Raw genomic sequence first — 18,832 nt, 5'->3', positions numbered from 1 at the left:
GGCACCAGGAAGGAGGTCATTTTTCTAAAGGCAGGGGACAGCTCCTGATTTTTTTGCCTAAGATCTCATGCTCATATGCTGCTCCCCTCTCAGGGCAGTGAGACCCACCAGAAGGACCAGCCAGGGCGTAAAGAAACATGAGACTCATTGAGGGTACCAGGGCAGCCTCTGGGCATCTGCTGCAGTGCAGCATCTCATGTCAGGCTCTACACAGTATTCTCTATATATTGTTCAGTCTAAAATGGGCTGCCACAGAGACAGAGATTTCCAGAGCTGCTGAAGACATTCAGATAACTATTCCCTCTCTGCATTGATGAGCAGTTGGTATCTAAATCTCGTGGGTTTGAAAATCCCAGCTTAAAAATCCTTAAATACCTTCATCCACATATCTCTTGGAAAACCGACCAGGGCTTCAGCCTCTCACCTTATGGTCTCATAAGGACAGGTCACAGGGAAGGAGAGCTACTCACACAGAGAGAAATCACCTACCATGTTTTAAAGAAAAGCAAAGCCAAATTCTCTCACATCACCACAGGCAGTTTTAAGTCAGCTTGGTTTATGGTCAGCCCCACCCTTCAAATAGGTTTTCATTTTGTGTAAGAAATGCACAGTATCTCAGAGAACGTGTTCAGAAATAGCACAGCTCTTATCAAAGAACATTTAGTCCAAAGGGATACTCTTAAGAAGGGTGGCTGACCTGTTATAAAATTCTCTCCACACAGAAAAAAGGCAGGCTTTGTTTAAAAAAGTGTCTGTAGCATTTAAAAAACCCAACTGTTTTACATGTAGATTAGAAGAGCATTAAAACTGAGTTCTCTACATAAACAGTTTGCAGTTCAGTCTGTGTCTAATGGTGTTGATAGTCCTTCATTTTAATAACTGTAAACAGCAAAACCACACTGCCACTGCAGACAACTTTGCTAAATGAATCATGTAGTTAATTCCTAGCAAGCACAGAAATATTTTCAGGTACAGAAGACAGAAAAAATGTGAGGGCCTGTACATAACACATGACCAGAAATGGCTACATTTTCCCTGTGTAAAAAATAAAAATAAGATTTTAGAAAGGATAAAGATTAGTCTGGCATTGATTACAGAGCAAAACTCAGACTAGTAGAAATGGACCAATTTAGGATAGTTTGGTTACATTCCCACTGCTATGTAAAATAGGGGCAGAAACTGCTTGGGAAGGTTCATTCTTTTGTCCATACACCTTCTCCAGCTCTAGCTCATGTCCCATTGCCCCTAAGACTTTTTGCTATGTTTTCATAGCCCTCAGAAATCTTGCTGTGTTTTCTTCTGTCAGATTGTGGCAAAAAACCCAAAGATCACCCTACACCATGGAGATGCTTTTAGTCTGGCAGCATGTGTGTGTGGCCTCAGAGGGGAAGCAGGAGGCAAAAGTACTTGTATGTGAGAGAGAAGTGCAACTCCACGGAGTGATGTCATGTTTCTCCCCCAAGTCAGAGTGCCAGACAGCTCAATCAGAGCAGCACGCACAGATCCATGTGTCTGGGAGCTGAACACACACGAGACACAGTGTCTCAGCAGAAGCATGTGACTGGCACACTTTTATTTAAGCACAGTTAGGGAATGTACACAATACACATTTATACATGTCTGTGTGAATCACTGACATCTCTCAGAAGCAGCATGCTGATGTGCAGAGAGTGCAAGACTGCCAATGCTTTTAGAGCCCGAGTCAGGAGCTGGATCCCCTTGAAATGGATGGAGCTGCAGTGGTCTACACACATTTTAAGGTATGGCTCTTGGAATATTCTTTTTACAAGTCTGAAGTGTGAACTTAAGTCATCTTCTGGAGAGTTTTGCCTACATGTAAGAGAACATGAGGCAGATAGTTACCAGTGCTGGCCACCAGGCCCAGGCCCATTCCCTGTAACTCATGCACTTGGGGGTGCTGTGGGTGTTGATGGCAGGATAGGCACCACGGGATCACCATCCCTTTTAGATGGGATGTACCACACCAAAGGCTTGTGTATCCTACATTAGGAGAAGTCTAGCTATGCCTGACTAAGCTTTGAGCCTGTATCCTGGAAGCAGGTGGTCTGTGGAAGACAGTTTACCCCAGATGTGGGATCACATTGTTGTGGTGTCACCTCCTGTGGGATGCACACATACTGCTAAGCAAAATGGGCATAGGAAAGCCAGATCTGAGTACATCTGCACTTTCAGGCTGCGGGATAAACAGGCCCTTAGCACAATTATGGTGTTAATGTTACAGCTTTAGCCTGCCAGGTCTCACTGTGTGATGTATGGATGCTTTCCACCCAAAAGTGCTTTTGCAACCTGGCCCAGGTATCCCTGCACTGGTCTGCAATCTCTATCTGCAATCTCTAACTGCAGCTTGCCCATACCCCAGAGTGTTTGTTTAGTGAGAACAAGCACTGACAGAGACTAATAGTTTTCTTAATATGATGATGATTAAGGTAAGTTTCTTAATAAGTCTCTGATTAAAGTAAGTTAAGCCAATTTTTTCTCTTTAATCTTTAAGATAGGTAAATCACACCCTCCTACTCTGATCCTGCAAAGACACTCAAGAACTGATTCCAGGTCAGTGGAGCTCAGGGACTATTCCCCTCCTCCTGCAGAGACGTCTTAGCCCCAGCACTCGATAGGGCTCCCACGCACAGACAGATGCTGTGCCAGCACCCATGCCCAGAGGTCACCCTTTTCTAAAGCCTTGCACGTGCAAAATGAGACAACATGTTATAATTTAAAAGTGAAACTGCTCCGAGGCAAGCTGAGATGGCTCTTTCTTTCCCAATTAATAAAAACGATGCACACAGTACAAGGAAAAACAAGGATGAGGTTAATTGTACTTGCTAGCTGTATGCTGTGAAAATCACTGGGCTTTCACCAGCGCTCAAACGCTTCTCCAAACGGAGATGAAAGGACCCATGCTCCAGTCTGTCCCGGTGAGACTCCTTGGGGATGCATCGGGCTGCAGACTTCGCCACTGCCTTTGTCCCTAGCTGCCTGGGAGGAGGCAGTGGCTGCTGCTTCTCCCCACTGCCTCTGCTCTCTGCAGTCTCCGTGGTTACCCCTCCGAGGGACCGCGGTACGGTGGGGATCCCTCTCCCGCGCTGGCAGGGAAAGGCTCCTCTTGCAGGCGGGCGTTCCCTGCCAAGGTTGCAGTCTGCGGAAAACACCCAGAGGGACAGGGTTTCCCACTTGGGACGCCCTTCTGCTCCCCTCAAACACAGTGCTCCGTCCCTGCACAGGGCCCGCGCTCTCATTAACTGCGTATGAGGTTCCCCGTCTTGACCAGGAAACAGCGAAACCGAAACTCATCGCGTTAAAGGAGATTATGAAAAACTCAGCGTGAGCCAAGGAAAAAAACTAACGTCTTGGCGCTGGTTCCACTGGGGCTCGAACCCAGGACCTTCTGCGTGTAAAGCAGACGTGATAACCACTACACTATGGAACCGCCACGTTCAGCGAGTGTCGCCGCACTGCCCCTATCGACGAGACACTAACCGCGCCTCCCTCCCTGGGTGAGAAGGAAAGCCTGCTGTTTTTTTCAATTACTGGTTGATTAAAAAAAAAAGTAGTAATTACAAATTACCCTAATGCGTTTCCTTCCCCTGAAATAGCTACAGAGGGGCATGAGGGGGTAAATCAGTTCCAGGTAAGGCTCCTGTGCCGCTGCGTGTTGGGGCAGCGGCGGGCCCCGCTCTGCCCCGCCGAGCACGGTGCGAGGGACAGGGAACGGCCCTGAGGGTATGGGCCACGCTACAGGGCGAGCTCCCTTCCCCTGCATGTATGCAGTACCGAATGTGTTCGGTAAGTCATTGCCTGCAGCCCGTGTGCTCCCAACGCCACTGCCGCCAGCACCGCTTCGGGAAGGGCTGGCAGCCTCCCTGCGAAACCCGCTGCTCCTGGGACATGCTCGGCTGCTCTGCTCCCCCAGAGGCGCGGAGAACTGAGCTTGCTGGGCTGGGGTGTCTCGTCAGGTTGGCCCAAGTGTGGGAAGGGCAGTCTGAGCTCCGGCAGAGCTGCAGCAACACCGCCGCTGCTCCGGGGGAGCCCGGCTGCGTGCATTTCGCCTAAACCGGCCTGAGGAAGCGCCTCGCTGCTTACTGCGAGGCGCTTCAGCTCTCTTCTCAGCGGGGGAGGGAGGTGTAGATGATTTCCTCGGTACAGGACGCTGTTTAAAAAACACAAGGCAGTGAGAGGCAGGGGCGCCCGGCTCTCTGCAATGCCCTGGGGAGCACGGAGGGTTTCCCTCCCGTGTGCAGCTCCCGCCGCTGTTCCCGCCGCCAGCAGGGGGCGCCCCGCGCTCGGCCACCGCCTCAGGGCTGCTCGGGCCTGTGCGGGAAGCACCCCCTGAGCGGGTGTTTTGTGTATCCATCCATCCGGCCATCCATCCATCCATCCATCCATCCATCCATCCATCCATCCATCCATGGACCTTCTGTCATTCCTCACACGCCACAATAATTGCCTTCCTCTCTCTGTTGTGTTTTACCCGGGGTTTTGTACGACTTGCATTACCTCAGTCCTCACCATACTGCTCCTCGCCTCACATCCCAAAGGGAGTGGCTTGTAGGAGCACAAAAAGGAGCACCTGTACAATGTTTACACGTTAAAACTTCCAATCAGAAGCTGTTATTTGGAATAGAAAAGGTAAGTTAGGGAGTTTTCAGAAGTGCGGTGCCTGGAAGCAAAACAGTGTATTGTTTGTGGCTAAATAGCATTGTTGCCATGACTCTTGAAATTAGTAACATTTTGCTGAAGCACCAGATTTATTTACTGTAACAAAGTAGAAAATGTCTTCCTTTTTTTCATTAGAAGCAGTTTAATAAGAATTAGATTAAAACAGAGGTGAAGAAAATGATTTCCATAGACTTGCTGACCCTTTACCATTTATGTGGTTGCCCTTATTAGTTGATAGTTCCCAGTCTTTAAAAAAAATTACATTTAAAAAAAATCCTTTTACATATTGGTCATTAGTGTGTGAGTGAAATCTGTGTGCCCTCCTGACATGGAGAGCCTGATTTAACCCTGAGAGTCTGATTTAAGGACTTTAACCCTCTGTGGAAGAGACAGTCTGGTATGCTTGGGGCATCAGGATGTAGGGTTTGCACTGTGTGTGCAGCTTCTGGTCACCAGGCCAACAAAATGCAGATCAAGCTTTTGTAATGCATTTTTTAGGCCCATTTCTTTTCCCTCGTGCTGCATTACTAAGATCTATCAAAACCTGAGTGCTGTAGATAGATGCTATCATTTCTATATGCTCTAAGGGAAGGTTGAAGTTAACATGAGGGAGGTAGAGTTGTGCAAATTAGGTCATTAGTCATTTCTTCTCAGAATAATCTGCATTCATCTGATAATTTGGGAAACTTTTTTGGTTTTTTTTAAATTTGTTCTCATTTTTTTACAGAGGGTGATCCTGATGGTTTCATAGTGTTCTGGTCTAGTTTTTTGGTCTTTAGGAGCTTTGAGGCCCTACTGCTGCCTTTCTTTCACATTTCTGATTTTGTGTGCTTTTTTGCCAAGGATGCTAGTTTTGATGTCTTTTATTCACCTTCTCACCCAGAATTGTCAGTGGGGGAACATTTCTTTTTCCGTTCACACAAATTAACCTACTTCTTCTAATGTGAGAGCACAGATTTCTGTCATCTCACTCACTGAGACAGAGTTTAAATTTGTTCTGGACATTAATTTCTTTCTTCATCTTTTTCTTTTTTTTTTTTCTTTCTGTCTGTGATTTGCTATACAAGTCCCTCAGTCAGGGACTTGTCCCCTGGCTGGTACTTTAAAATACTTTGCTGGGTCATATAAAAATACTTCTTTAAGCTTGGTAGGGGAAGAGGAGGAAAACCACAGTCAGAGCTTAGAAGGAGCACATTCACTTCAACTATGATTATCATCATTCTTTTTGAAAAATATCAGTTACATCACTTTGTAGTGGGTGCTTCTGAGAAATAAGCCTGAAGCAGAATTTGAATTATGTATGTGGAATGCCTGCATGAAGACTTGCTCAGGAGGTTAATGTTTCCAAACTATTTGGAAAACAGAATATGTTCTATTATATCAAGAAGGGCTGCTTTTAGAGGGATGCCCTGATTTCTACACTAGCACCATCACTGGGTTTTTTCTTGTCATGCTAGACTGCTCAACCATATATTGTAAGAATTTTTTGGCCTACTTTCTGTTGCAGCTGTTGATGCTAGAACTCTGTTCAGCATTATTGTGTGTGTGATACATGACTGCTGAGCAAAAAATCAGTAGTAGGTGTGACCTTGTTGGTGGCACTGGTATGTTCTCTTCGCCCTTTGTAGAAAAGAAAAATGGTGTTGTCTCCTTGGACTTAAACAGGAAAGGTTAATTTGGAAAGGACATTTGTGTTGCCTCAGGTTGCATGTTATTGTGATCCCCACAAGTAACTGGAGAGGTGGCTCAGTCCAGCAAAACTGACTCTTTATCAGGTTGCTTGGTCATGTCAGATCACTGAGACAGAGGACAAAGAGCTTCCATGAGAAACAAAAGAAAACATGTCCTAAGGAACCTAACTGCTAAGGTTATCCCTCTCCCATTGATCTTGGATGAAATGTTTTGGATGGATTTATTGGCAATTGGAGCAAACCTTGTAGCCTCTCATTATGCAGAGATCTCAGTAAATGCCAATATAGATGAACTTACCAGGTACAGTAAATGTTTATAAATAATGTGTGTCCCAGGAGTGCAGTGGAAAGAGGTTGTGATGTATTTTTGCTTGCATGCATTTTGGCAGAGCAGCATGATCATACATAAAAGATTAGCTACTGTAACTCAGATCAGGGAAAGTGCATCCTGCCAGAAAAACAAACATCAAAACTCTTCTGGGTCATGCAGAATTACTGCGCTTGGTGTGTTTTCCATTTATTTCTTATCTCACAGGAGGGGAACAGCTTTGAAAGTGGAAGCTTGTGTCTGGGACTCCAGAACCTCAGAGGACTAGCTCAGTCAATCAAATGCCTTCTGCTTTGCTGGTTTGGCATTTTAAGTATCTTCTGCACCTTAATAAAAGTCTGTCTCAAGAGAGGATTTGGTCACTCTGTCCTTCAGAGTGGTGGATGATGCCATTAGAACTGTCACCACACTGATGGCAAAAAACTTCTGAAAACAGCATGTTATGGTATTATTAGACCTTTGGGGAGGGGCAGGAGGATGAAGCTATTACTTTGTTTGCCTCTCTTCTCAGAAATCTTTTGCTTCCTATCCAGTCCTGGTGGGGTTCCATCACCTGGAGAGGCTTCAGAACAAGGGGCACGGTGATCTTTATCTTGTGCCCGAGCACATGGAGCTTTCTCCCACCACAGCATGCTTTATAGCCTGTGGTCCTCTTTGAACCCACAGGCCCCCACCCTGACCCCACAAAAGTGGCTGCTGTGCTCTGTTCTGTCACTGCACAGCAGCAAGCAGCCCCTCCCTGGCTTTTGGAGGGGGGAGAGGTGGCCTGATGAGCATGACTGATGGTGAGGACTGGGCCCAAGTAGTGGTGATACTACAATATCATGCTTCTGCTGATATGTCCTAGTTTCAAGTGGTTTGGTAGGGTTTGTGTTCAAAATCATAGTCTCCCCATACCATCCATACACTGCTAGTGGAGCAGATTCCTCAGGAGCTGTTGTGTGAGCAGCAGGCAGTAACAAATCACCATGATGGCTCTGCCCTTCCCTAGGGATCCTGTGCAGTCAGCGTGGCCAGGAGCTGGGGCAGAGATGTGGGACTTGCTGCCAGGGGTCAGGGTGGTCAGGGCTTGATTTCAAAGCACAGCTTCCTGCCTGGAGCAAGGCTGCAGTGTTCTCAGCTCGTCCAATCCCTTCCCAGCAGTGACACAAGGAGAAGATGAGCCAAAACGCGAACTGACTCCACAGAATTGCAGTCACACGCTTATGGTGGGAACGTGCATGCACCTGAAGGAACGAACTGAAAGCATTAGTGCAGTGCTTCCCAACGCAAGATCTGAGTGCTTCATGCTTATCCTGTTACCTGAGTATGACTGAGTGAACTGGAGAACGCCTATATCACTTGCATGCAGATATGATGCCTTGTGGTAAATTCAGTATTTCTTTCCTTAAGGGCTTTCATAACCATGCCAGTCACATCAGATAACCAAACAACCTGGACAGCCTTATGTTTTTTTCCAGTGTGCTAGATCTGCTAAAATGCAAATCATTGCCTCAACACAGCAGAAAGGCCGAAAGAGATCATGTGACTTCAGATGCGAGGCAGATAACTTCAGCCCATCCCTTTCTCTGCCTGAGATTCAGAAGGCATGGTGACAAAACAGCTCTTCAACACGCAAACAGCACAGCTGGAGGGCTGCAGCCATGAGCTTTCACTTCAGGTTGGATGATGAAAACAGCATTTTCCCCTGACTGTTTCTGAAGAGCAGCATTCAAGACATTTCCTCTCGGGAAGCTGTATAAATAGGTGGAGAGCAAGTGCATTGCAGCTCCTGAGCTCCAGAGCCCCAGAGAGAATTGGAGCACCTGTTCTGCAGAGCTGCACCCCTCAGGGCTTGCTTTCTCTTAAAAAAAAGAATCTTCTAAAGGTACTCTTATACAAAAAATCTCGGTATTGCTGAAGCAGAAAGAAAAAAAAGGTAGTATCTTTGGGTGGGGTGTATATATATGTATATATAGCTCATTTTTAAAGAGAAAATTGACAAAATGACAAATGTATGTGGCATTATTTATTATTTTACCCTGAGAAAAATCACTGTGCTTCAAGTTATAATGTTTGACCTGGACTGAATCAGTTATCCAGAACTTCTGAGTTCAGATGAGATCAAATAGCATTGAGACTATTGTATTTAATGTACTTTTTGTTTTAGAAAAAATAATTTTTATTATATTTTTGAACCTTGTTCTGATGCTTAACTTAAATTTTATGAAAACCACACTGAAGCATGAATTCCATTTTTAAACTGGCTCAGTTTTCTACACATGTTTATTCTGAAAATTTGCTTTTTCAGGATGTCTTTAAGAACCTGCTCATTAACTGCAGGACATTGTGTGATCCAGCTTTTTGCCTAAAGGGTGCTTTTATGCTCCAGTTGGGCTCAGTTTACTAGAACCAACCTTGCTTCTGGATTTTCAGTTTTCTCCTTGTTGCCTAAAGGAATCTCCCCCTAGAGGCGTTTTAACATTTCTGGAAAGTGATATGGTGGGTTTGCTTATTCTTCAAGGTGATCTGCACCCCATTTGTACACTTCTATTTGCTGCTCCCCCTCTTTTTAAAAAACATTCTGTCCAAAGTCTTCCTGCCCAAAACAAAAACAAAACAAAAACAAAAAAAACCAAAACAAAACAAAACAAAAAACCCAAAAAGAGGCTGCTTGCTTTGTTTATTTTCTGCACAAAAAAAAAATTAAAATGTTTTGTGTAAATGTACCCTTTACTGATTATAAATAACATGAACTGGCATTCTTCCACCATTTTTTCTACAGATTCTCTTTGGATTTGCATGCAGTTCCTGAGCTCAAGGATTGCTTGAACTATCTACGTGTTCACACCTTTGCTAATCTTGCCTTTATTTCTTTTTGCAGTGCATTTCTTGGTTCAGGAGTACGAGTTCACCTTAAAACTTCATCCTGTTCTCCATCCTATTCTGTCTCAGGCCTTTCTGGCTTTCCAGTATCTTTCTGCATCCCATTCCCTATTGATTCCTGGCCCCAACACTGAGGTCTAACAACAGGGCCACTGATAGCAATCATTCCATCAGCTCTATATTGAGCTTAGCCTTGTTTCTCTGAGCAGGCTGAAGAAATTATCTGTTAACAAAAATGCTTTCTCATTTCTTTCTTTCACATATATATAATCACTGAAAATCACTTAATAGGAATGTTAGTTTGTTCCATGAATGAAAAATTATGGGAGACCTAATCACATTGCTTTGTGTATGTCTGATGTTGTCATATCAACCCCTTGACAGATCAAATTCGGTGTTGGTGTCAAAATTACAGCTCTTGTGCCATAGCCAGGTTCCATTTCACTCTGCTAGTTGACTGTGACAGCTTCATCCCACTTTCTGAAGGGTGGGTCTTTTAGTTAAAGAAATCTTTAACTTATTTCCAGATTCCCATTCTTGACAATCCCAACAAGCCAGTTTTGAAGAGCTGTCCTTCTGCAGGTCCTGACCTGAGTTTTGTGATTTAATGTCTGGGTTCTCTTCTCTAGGGTATTTTAATCTTTCCAGCTTTATTCCCTCAGCAATGCACAGAAACAAATCCATCACAAAACCATGTCATGGTGTATCTACATTCTCTGCAGTCCTAATTTCCAAAGGAAAACAATTCTAAAGGGTATCTGAGTAGAGTAAAATAAAATAAAATTGTAGCAAGATGGCACCAATGGAAAGCCTCTGTTAGCAGAAGCATCCATCCACCCATCCATCTGGTCTTTATGCAGAAAACTCTCCAACTACATGTACCTCTTAAGACATGTCATGGGAGGAGATCATAGCTACCTGTTCACAAATATGATTGAGAAAGGGGTGAGTAGTGAAAGGAGGCAAGCTGCTGGAGAGAGTTGTTGAAACAGCTTGTAGGGGAAGTAGCATTGTTATGGAAACCCCATCACAACAAAAATATAAGGAGGAGCCTTTCATTTTTGTTTATCAAAGGTAAGAAACAAATGAAAAGACAGAGGAGTAAGGATTTAGATTCCAGTAGCTCTTATTCACATGGCTCCCACATCCTCAGGTTTAACCTAGCTTACACTTTTCTGCCAGTAGCACAGCTCATCTAATTTTAAAAGATAAGGTGTGCTTTAAAGGATGGCTGTCTGCCCAAAGAACCTGCTGTCTGATTTCATTAAAAGTCAGCTATAAATCTTTACAGGATTTCCATTTTTCTTGGGGCAGCCGGGTCTTTATGTGACTGACAAACTGGAGGCATGATTGATTTGGGGCAGCACCTATTACATCCAGACCAAATGATGCTGAGCCATAATCTCTGTAAGTCAGGCTCTCAACAGCTCGGGTTCTGAACCCTAAATTTCTGAGCACTTACTGTGTGTAACCTTCCTGTCCAGAAAAGAGCAGCCACTCTGCCTTAGCTTTGTGCACATCCCTTGACATGATTGCAAAGACATTTTATTTTGCTTCAGTGGATGGGTTGTGCTTTCAGTGCCTGTCCATCACAAAATTGACTTTTTTGCTAAACTGAAAGAAATCTAGCAATTTCTTAAAGTTATGTCTAAAAGTGGGGCAGATCACTGTCTTGTAGAAATTGAATGCCTGCTTTTTAGTCAACATGACAGATTCTCTCTTAAAGGTAAATCAGTGGTATAATATCCAGAATATTAACACAGTGTTATATTTCAAATTCTCATCCAGCTACCTTGTGTTTCTTGCAATACCTTGGTAAAAACCCAGCTTTCCATTTCATCAGCCAAAATTTGGGGGGCATTTTGTAATGGCAAATGATTCTTCACCAGACACAGCTACACTGCATAGTAAGTAGCTCACAGAAATTATTCTCCTGGCCTGGAGTCTGGGCATGCAGGTTGGCAGCAAGGATGGCTCTGTAGCCACTTGTGAAGCTGTCATGAAAAGGTGGTTGAATGCTCGCTATGTCCATTTCAGAATGCAGATATTTGGGACTGAAGGTGATGATTATTCCCCTGGACTAGCTCTTTGATGGCCAGATTTGGCCTTTTTTAAAGGATTAATGATAGGATATATCTGTGCAAGTTTTCCTCCAAGCTCTGTGTGTATGTTTGAGTCTCCCTTTACTGCTGTCACCGTAAAATTTCCCTCCCTGTGCCTCTATCTTTTAATTTCTTTGCTCAAGGAGGCCCTAGAAGTCTATGAGTTTAGAGTTATGTGGAGGAGAGTGGTGATGACTGGGAGGAAAGCTGAAGTCATTGAAAGCAGGGTACGATCAGCAGGGTACAGTTCAGCCCCCCATTTCTTGGGTCAGCCCGTTGTTTGCTGTGGTTTGAATGGAGCCCTGCAAGGTGTGATGGTTCTGTGTGGGGCTCCCATTGCCCACAGGCCTTTTAATCAAGAGTCTTGCTGTAGCAGAACTTAGATTGTAAGATCTATTTTGCTCTTAGTCCCAGTCTTCAGATCACAATTCGAGTCATGGCTGGCTTGTTTGAGATGGAATAATGAAGGCTTGAGATTATCATAAAAGGAAAAGTGAGGAGATAGTGAGGAGATGGTATCCAGAAGAACAAGAATTGTTTGGAGAGAAGACAAATTTGAGCTATTAGCAATATCAGTGCTGTATTTGATGCTGCCAAAGCCATTGATTGGCTCAAAATTATTGTAAGAGCACTTTTAATTTTTTTTTTTTTCATGATAGCTCCTTCAGAGGAAAGTAAAGCAGTCAACTGTGGGGGAAATCCTTCTTTCCTGAGATAATTACTGACTCACAAGGAGTCAGACCCAGCTCAAATGTAGGATACCCTTGTTTTGTGGGACCCTGAAAAATAGCCCCAGAACTACAAAGAGTTGTGTGATATTAACATGACATGACAGGATATCATACATAATAATAAATGTAGAAAACTGCACACATCGTCCTGCAACTATAAATGTTTTCTAATTATTGAAATTAGAAATCACCTAGTCATGCATTTATGTTTTTTTTCTTTTGTGTCCTTCTTTTATTTTGATTTCTGCTAGCAAAACCAAAGGAAAACAGTAGCTAAGAATTCATTTTATCTTGATGAATTTCTTCTTTGTTTTAAAATTCAGGTTAAAAGGAATATAAATGAAGCAAAACAACAAATAAAATAATTTAGATGTCAGACATATCCCTGGAGACAGGGAGAGAGAGGGGTCAGTATGATCATGTAAGAAATCTTTAGCTAAGACAATGTTTAGTATCTAAGAGCATCAGTGAATTTCTTGTTGCTTAGAAATTGATCCATTTTGTATCTCAGAGGAATTGTATTCATTTGAACTTGTTGATTAGGGAGTGTATTGCATTAGTGTGAATGATACTATTTAGTGAAGAGCCAAGCAAGTGCCAGGAGAAAAACCCAAAAGACTTCACTTCAAAATGTATTTTGTTCATTTATTTAATGAAACAAAATATTTTCCTTGGATTGTTTCAGTAGAAATGCAACAGAAAATTGGATATTTTATTTAAATGAAATCCAATAATGAAGTGATTTGCTATGGTACTGTCTCTCCTGGTAAATTTGCTGGTGGTGACACTGAGGAATAAAGTGATAAATGGGTTGGTAAGGCAAATTTTCAAATCAGTAGAGTATTAGGACTGTTGAGGGTTGGGGATTTTTTAGTAGTACTATCAGACATAATTTAAAATCTTTAAAATTCTGCAGTTCCAATTTTAAAATCACAAGAATGAAGAGCAATGTGTCTCTATAGTCCCTTGTCCCTCGTAGTAAGGCTTTAAATAGCTGTTCTTCAGATTAAGAATTCACTGCTGCACATTAACTTTGAGCTAACATGTAAGGAGTAAACTGAGTTAATCTCTCTTGACTGCAAGATGATAGTAATCAGATGTGAAAAACAAACCTGGTGTGGTCCAGTTTGTGTAGGATGTGCTGTACAATAATTTGTTCTGTGCTGCAGGTACTTCAGATTCTGTATTGTCAAAACCATTGTTTTTTTCTTCTGTCCCTCCTTCCCAGTCTCATCCCTGTTAGGAGTACTAGAAGAGCCCCGGAGCCCAAAGGAGTATAGCCCTCATTACTGAAGGAACAACACAGGAAATGTGTATAATGCTAACAGCTGAGAGGGAAATGCTTCACATCAGCAGCAATTAAAACAGATCGGCAGCATCACTGGAACCATGGGGTGCAGCAGTTCTGTCACTGACAGAAAGTCAGAGAATGGTGAGTGTTGCCTTTGTCTTCAGGGCAAGTGGTTGTTCTCTCTCTAACACCCGAAGAGGATTGCAAGGTAACATTTCCCCCCCAAAACTCAGGGAAAATTACTTTCTAATTATTTTAATTTTAAAATAGTGCATGTCTTTTAGACACTGGCTGAGGTTAGGAAGAAGCTTAAGACCCTCTCTAACATCGACAGATTGGGTTGTAAAACATTCACAGTGTCTGGGACAGACGCTTAATTTCAGAGGTGTCTGTGCTCACTCTGTCACCGGCAAAGCTTAGGGGGTAAGGTATTGAGTGGAACCTTTTACAGCTTTTCACACCACAGGATTCCTGGACAAACTGCCCCAATTTCCCTGCTGTTGGGTGACCCCAATTACAAAAAAAGTGTAATAAAGCAGAGTTATTACAATGACTTCAAAATCGGTTTTCTGGCCTACCAAGTGCCTGGCCTGACATTCTCCCTGACAATTACTGAGGCTGTCAGCTGCAAGTCACCACAGGACCTAGTTAAATATTTAATTAAACTAATGGATCATCTCCCTGCTTTTAATCATCCCCAACCTTGGCGTGATCTCGGCAGTCTTTGCAGAGGCAGGTGGGTTTCATGATCGACTCAGACTTTTGTTTAGACCCTTTGTTGTTCTTTCAGCATTTTTCATTAAAGCACTATTTATTGGTCAGCAGAGAGCCATGTTACATGGTACTGTGCACAGTCTTAGGACATGATTATACCGAACAAGCATGGTTGAAAAGGAAGGCTCTTTTTGGCTACCAAGCCTGGACACAAGTCACAGGAAACTGGTGTCTGAAAAGCAGGAGCACTTAGTCATTGCTACAAGGATCCAAGCTGACTGGTTTCAGAGCAGCCCTCAGCTTTGTGTATGCTACTCCATAGCAGCATCAGTGCAGTATCACAACAGTGAAAGTAGAATGGAAACATCTGGAATCCCAGACCTACCTGTAACTGGGAGGCAGCCCTTCCTCCTTGGGTTTGCATGCTATGCCTACATGTGCCTTGCAAGACGTTGGGATGTGTTGGGAATATTTCTGAGAGTGTAAAAGCTTGAAGTGGGTATGAGGAACTGTATTCATTCTCAGTTGACAACCATCAACACACATTGATGTGGGGCATTAGCCCAAAGCTGGCTTATGATTTTGTGCTTGCTGGACTGTGTTTTGTCTTCTGGGGTTGCTGAATGGTTTTTTTTCTGCTCTTCAACAGTAGTCAAGTGATGTTCAACCATCATTCCATCTGCAGCCTGAGGCTGTACATTCCTCTAATGCATTAATTACATTAATTTAACAGATACTTGTTGGAGTAGAGACCTTCTGCAACTGATAACAATTTCTTTCAGAGATGCAGTTTAGCCTAGTGTGAAAATCATGTTCTGATTCAGTCTTGAGAATAACAGTGCTGTAATAAGTACAATTAAAAAAAAGAAAGACAGGAAACATTCTGTTAGATTTGCAACATTAACCACAGTGATTGATATGTATCTGTCTTATGTGATAGCAATGGAACTGTGCCATGTTAAGTGCTCAGGACCATTAAGCAACCCAGGGGGGCTTTAATGGGAAGTTTAATGGCTCTGATGCTGGAAATCAGTTTTTGTGCTGGTGACTGCTTTGCCCCTTAGGTACTCTTCTAAACAGAAATGTTGGTGACAGCCTTGCTATGATGTGTCAGGCTTTCAGGCCTGTAGTTGTGGGAACTTCTAGAAAGGAGAGAAAATAAGAGAGATCTCAGAATTTATGTAGGAAATGAAGGATGCTCTTAGTCATTTAAGTATCTCATTTCCTTCAGGCAGGAGGATTTTTCTAGGATGGATGCAATATCTACAGGATGGGAATCTTTATGGATTTTGGTCTTGTCTAGACTAGAAAATTTTACCACTTTAACTGTACTGTACAGTCATTAATCATAAAATAAGCAAACAACATGTTGTTATGGCATCTGTAAGCATTTTTATAAAAAGGCTTCTTTAATGTTGTACATCTATTAATAGAATCACTTTCCCATTAATGTTTGTCTTTACTTGCTTAACTATCAGTTTAAGAAAGAAATCATTCTCACTCAGGGGTTCCACTCATCCTAGTATAAAAGTTCCTGGTATTTGTGATCCATTACAATAATTGACTGGTGTAAACTGTTTTCCTTGTAGTATAGAGCTTTTCTTTGCTGTTTTGCACTGCAGGACAGTGTCCACCCCAGGACCTCTTTGTGCCACCAGATATTGCTCTGCTTAATAAACTTTTATCTGAGCACTTAAAGAAATATGATCTCTTTTTGACATGAATGAGGCCTATAGGTAGCAGGCTCTTTCCTCCAGGCTGCAGTCTTCATGATTGTCCTTCAGTGAAGTTTCCAGCAGTTTTCTAGACTGAGACAAGAGCAGACACAACTTCTTAAAATGTTGAGTAGAATGCATATTCAGCACATAGTAAAAAATGGTCTTCTGGCATATTCAATTGAATTTTTGGGGTGAGGGTTCTTTTGTTAACCAAGCTAGCCAAAGATGTACCTGATGGCCTTTTGGCTTGTCTATTTAAGCAACATATTCTGCACTTCAATACCATTTGTTAACTTTTTATCCTAGGATTTGAATTTTGGTGTCTTGATGACTCAGCTCTGCAGGCAAAAGCTGTCTGGTAGAAGTAGCTGTTGCAAATACTGTCATTACATGGTTGTTCTTGTTGCAGCTTGCAAAATCAGAGCTTTTCCCTGCAGCTTGATAAAGAAATACATTCTGTTGGTAGGCTGAACTGTTCTTCCTTTCCTCACCTTCCCAAAACTCATATAGTGCCCATCAGCTGAACATGACTGACTTCCTACTTCTTGCTGACTGAGGCCTGAGCAAGTCAGCTAGCTTTGGACCTGTGTCTGAAGTCAGAAACAGTAAAGGCATCTTGTATTTTTTTCAGTCTCATTTTTATCGGGTTTCATCTTGCTGTTGACTGTGCATGACGGACTGAATTTGTCCTCTGCAAAATTCTGCAAAGGCAGCATGCATATTTTCCTTGTAGATTTCCCTGCATCCACGTGTACTCTACTGCTTTCTGGTTTGACAGTTATTGGAGCTGCAATCCTCATCCAGAAATGGTACCGCCTTACAATGGCCCGGCTGGAGATGAGGCGTCGCTATTCTCTCAGTATCTTCCAGTCAATTGAGTATGCTGATGAACAGGATCAACTACAGGTTTGTAATCTTCCATTCTTCCTGTAAAAGCAGTTATGTTATCCCCAGGACAGCGGCTGTGCAAAGTGGTCACGTGGTTATTTCTTCCTACAAAGCTGGGTTCTGATTGATAAAACTGCTTCCCTGCCAGGCACGTGGACTAGGTTGTTTGTATTCATCCACAGATACACAGATGCATGCAACTACATAGGCATCAGGACACCATTCTGCCCATACAGCACATGTAGGTTACAGGTTCCTGTACAGCAGCTCTGTTGGCCTGGGATTGCAGGTCATTTGCAGATCACTGTAGGCGATCCAAACTCTGTGAGGCAATATATGTGCAACAGAGATATCAGTGTCTCAGCATGTCAGCCCAGCCTTCCTTTAGGGTCAATACAGAAAATTTGGAACCTAGAGGCCTTTGTGTTCATGCTAGCATCTGTGTCTAAAGTCAGTTCAGTTCAGTAGCAACTGCTTTCTATTGACTATGAAGGAAGTCTAAGGTAATTAGTCTGGGTGATGGGCAAGATGAATTACACCCAAAAACGTCAGCAGCACTGAAACAGCCCTGAAACATTTTATGTATTCATATAGTGTCAATTGGGAATTCATAGCAAAGAAGGAAAGGGAGCTATTTTTGTAGTAGGACACAAATTGTGTCATTATTGCAGGCTGATACTATGGGAATATACAGCAGTGACTTAGATCCCCCTAAATGGAAAACTGCAAGTAATTAAGTAAGAAAGAAGCTGTTAACGCTTGTTGGATCACCTAAACTGATCAGTTTGTTTGTCTTTTTCTTTTTCATACTCAGCTATCCAACTTTTTTACATTCATGCTGGATCACTGTACTCATCCTGATTCAGGTAAGGATAAAAATAAAAGTAATGTGGAGATTCTGTTTGAAAAAGCTGATGGGAGAAAAGTTAATTTTCAATGTGATATTTACAGCCTAAGGCATGTGCTGGGGTTGAGGTCTGATGTTCCAAATACTGTAATATGAATTTGATCCTGACACTGCTCACTATCTACTCAGTAAGTCAGAGCAGTCAGTAGGTCAGAATGGGTGTCTGTTGTCCTTATGAGAATGTTCAGAGGTGCTCAGAGTGCTTTCTTATAAGTTACTGCCCTTCCTACAGACTCCTATTTTCATACCTTTCTATGCATGTTTTCTTAAACTATGAAATGTGATTATTCAGAAAGATTATTTTCCACCCACCCAAACCCTCCCAGGCAGTTCTGGACCACTCTTTAATTTAATTTGTTCTGGGTTTCACTGCAACATGGATCAGTGTGTGAATGATAAAAAATGAAAAAAATTAAACTGCTGGAGATAAATTTTCAGAAACCATGTCAATTAAGCTTCAGTTATTCAAGGAATAACCTTTAATTTTTGAAGTATTTTGGGATCCTTGGACATAACTTACTTTTGAGGTCAAGCTCAACAGAAGGACAGACTGAAAGTGATTCCTAAGTCCAGAAACCAAACATGACTTCCCTGAACAAATTCAGAATAGATTTAATCCCAGCAGAGTTAAAAATGAGGCTGTCCCCTTCTTATTGCATTAGAAGAGAATGCCTTTTCTCTTTAATCTGGTCTAGCCATGGGTTCTTCCAATTAAAATTTTCAGAAGATGCTTTGATAGCAGGATAAAACCACCATCAAAACCTTAAGTGGTTCAGTGTTCTAATGACAACCGGTAGAAATGGCAATTTTTCTCTCTTAAATACTTTAGAGTGCCTAATGCTCTCTGTGCTCTGCAGAAAAATAAATTACATTTGAGCCTTGCTCCAAAGTCAAGGCAGATGACACAACATTCCTTCCTT

At 42.6% G+C, this 18,832-nt stretch overlaps 1 protein-coding gene and 1 non-coding gene across 2 annotated transcripts in view; one reads left to right on the top strand and one right to left on the bottom strand.

The window, feature by feature from the left end:
• Positions 1-3,375: 3,375 nt before the first annotated feature.
• TRNAV-UAC (transfer RNA valine (anticodon UAC)) lies at positions 3,376-3,448 on the bottom strand. The gene has a single exon. It is a non-coding gene; the product is annotated as a tRNA-Val (tRNA).
• Positions 3,449-12,710: 9,262 nt separating this feature from the next.
• PPEF1 (protein phosphatase with EF-hand domain 1) overlaps positions 12,711-18,832 on the top strand; it is a 30,379-nt gene continuing 24,257 nt past the window's right edge. The window contains exons 1-4 of the mRNA XM_085051161.1: positions 12,711-12,815; positions 13,638-13,826; positions 16,896-17,023; positions 17,820-17,871. Coding sequence (XP_084907287.1) covers positions 13,784-13,826; positions 16,896-17,023; positions 17,820-17,871 — 223 coding nt within the window. The 5' untranslated portion in view covers positions 12,711-12,815; positions 13,638-13,783. The remainder of the gene's footprint in view (positions 12,816-13,637; positions 13,827-16,895; positions 17,024-17,819; positions 17,872-18,832) is intronic.

Source organism: Lichenostomus cassidix, chromosome 1 (genome assembly GCF_008360975.1).
Source record: "Lichenostomus cassidix isolate B80296 chromosome 1, HeHo_3.0, whole genome shotgun sequence".
In the NCBI taxonomy this organism is placed as follows: domain Eukaryota; kingdom Metazoa; phylum Chordata; class Aves; order Passeriformes; family Meliphagidae; genus Lichenostomus; species Lichenostomus cassidix.
Note: the sequence above shows the minus strand (reverse complement) of the source record. Positions and strands in the feature narration are given on the sequence as shown.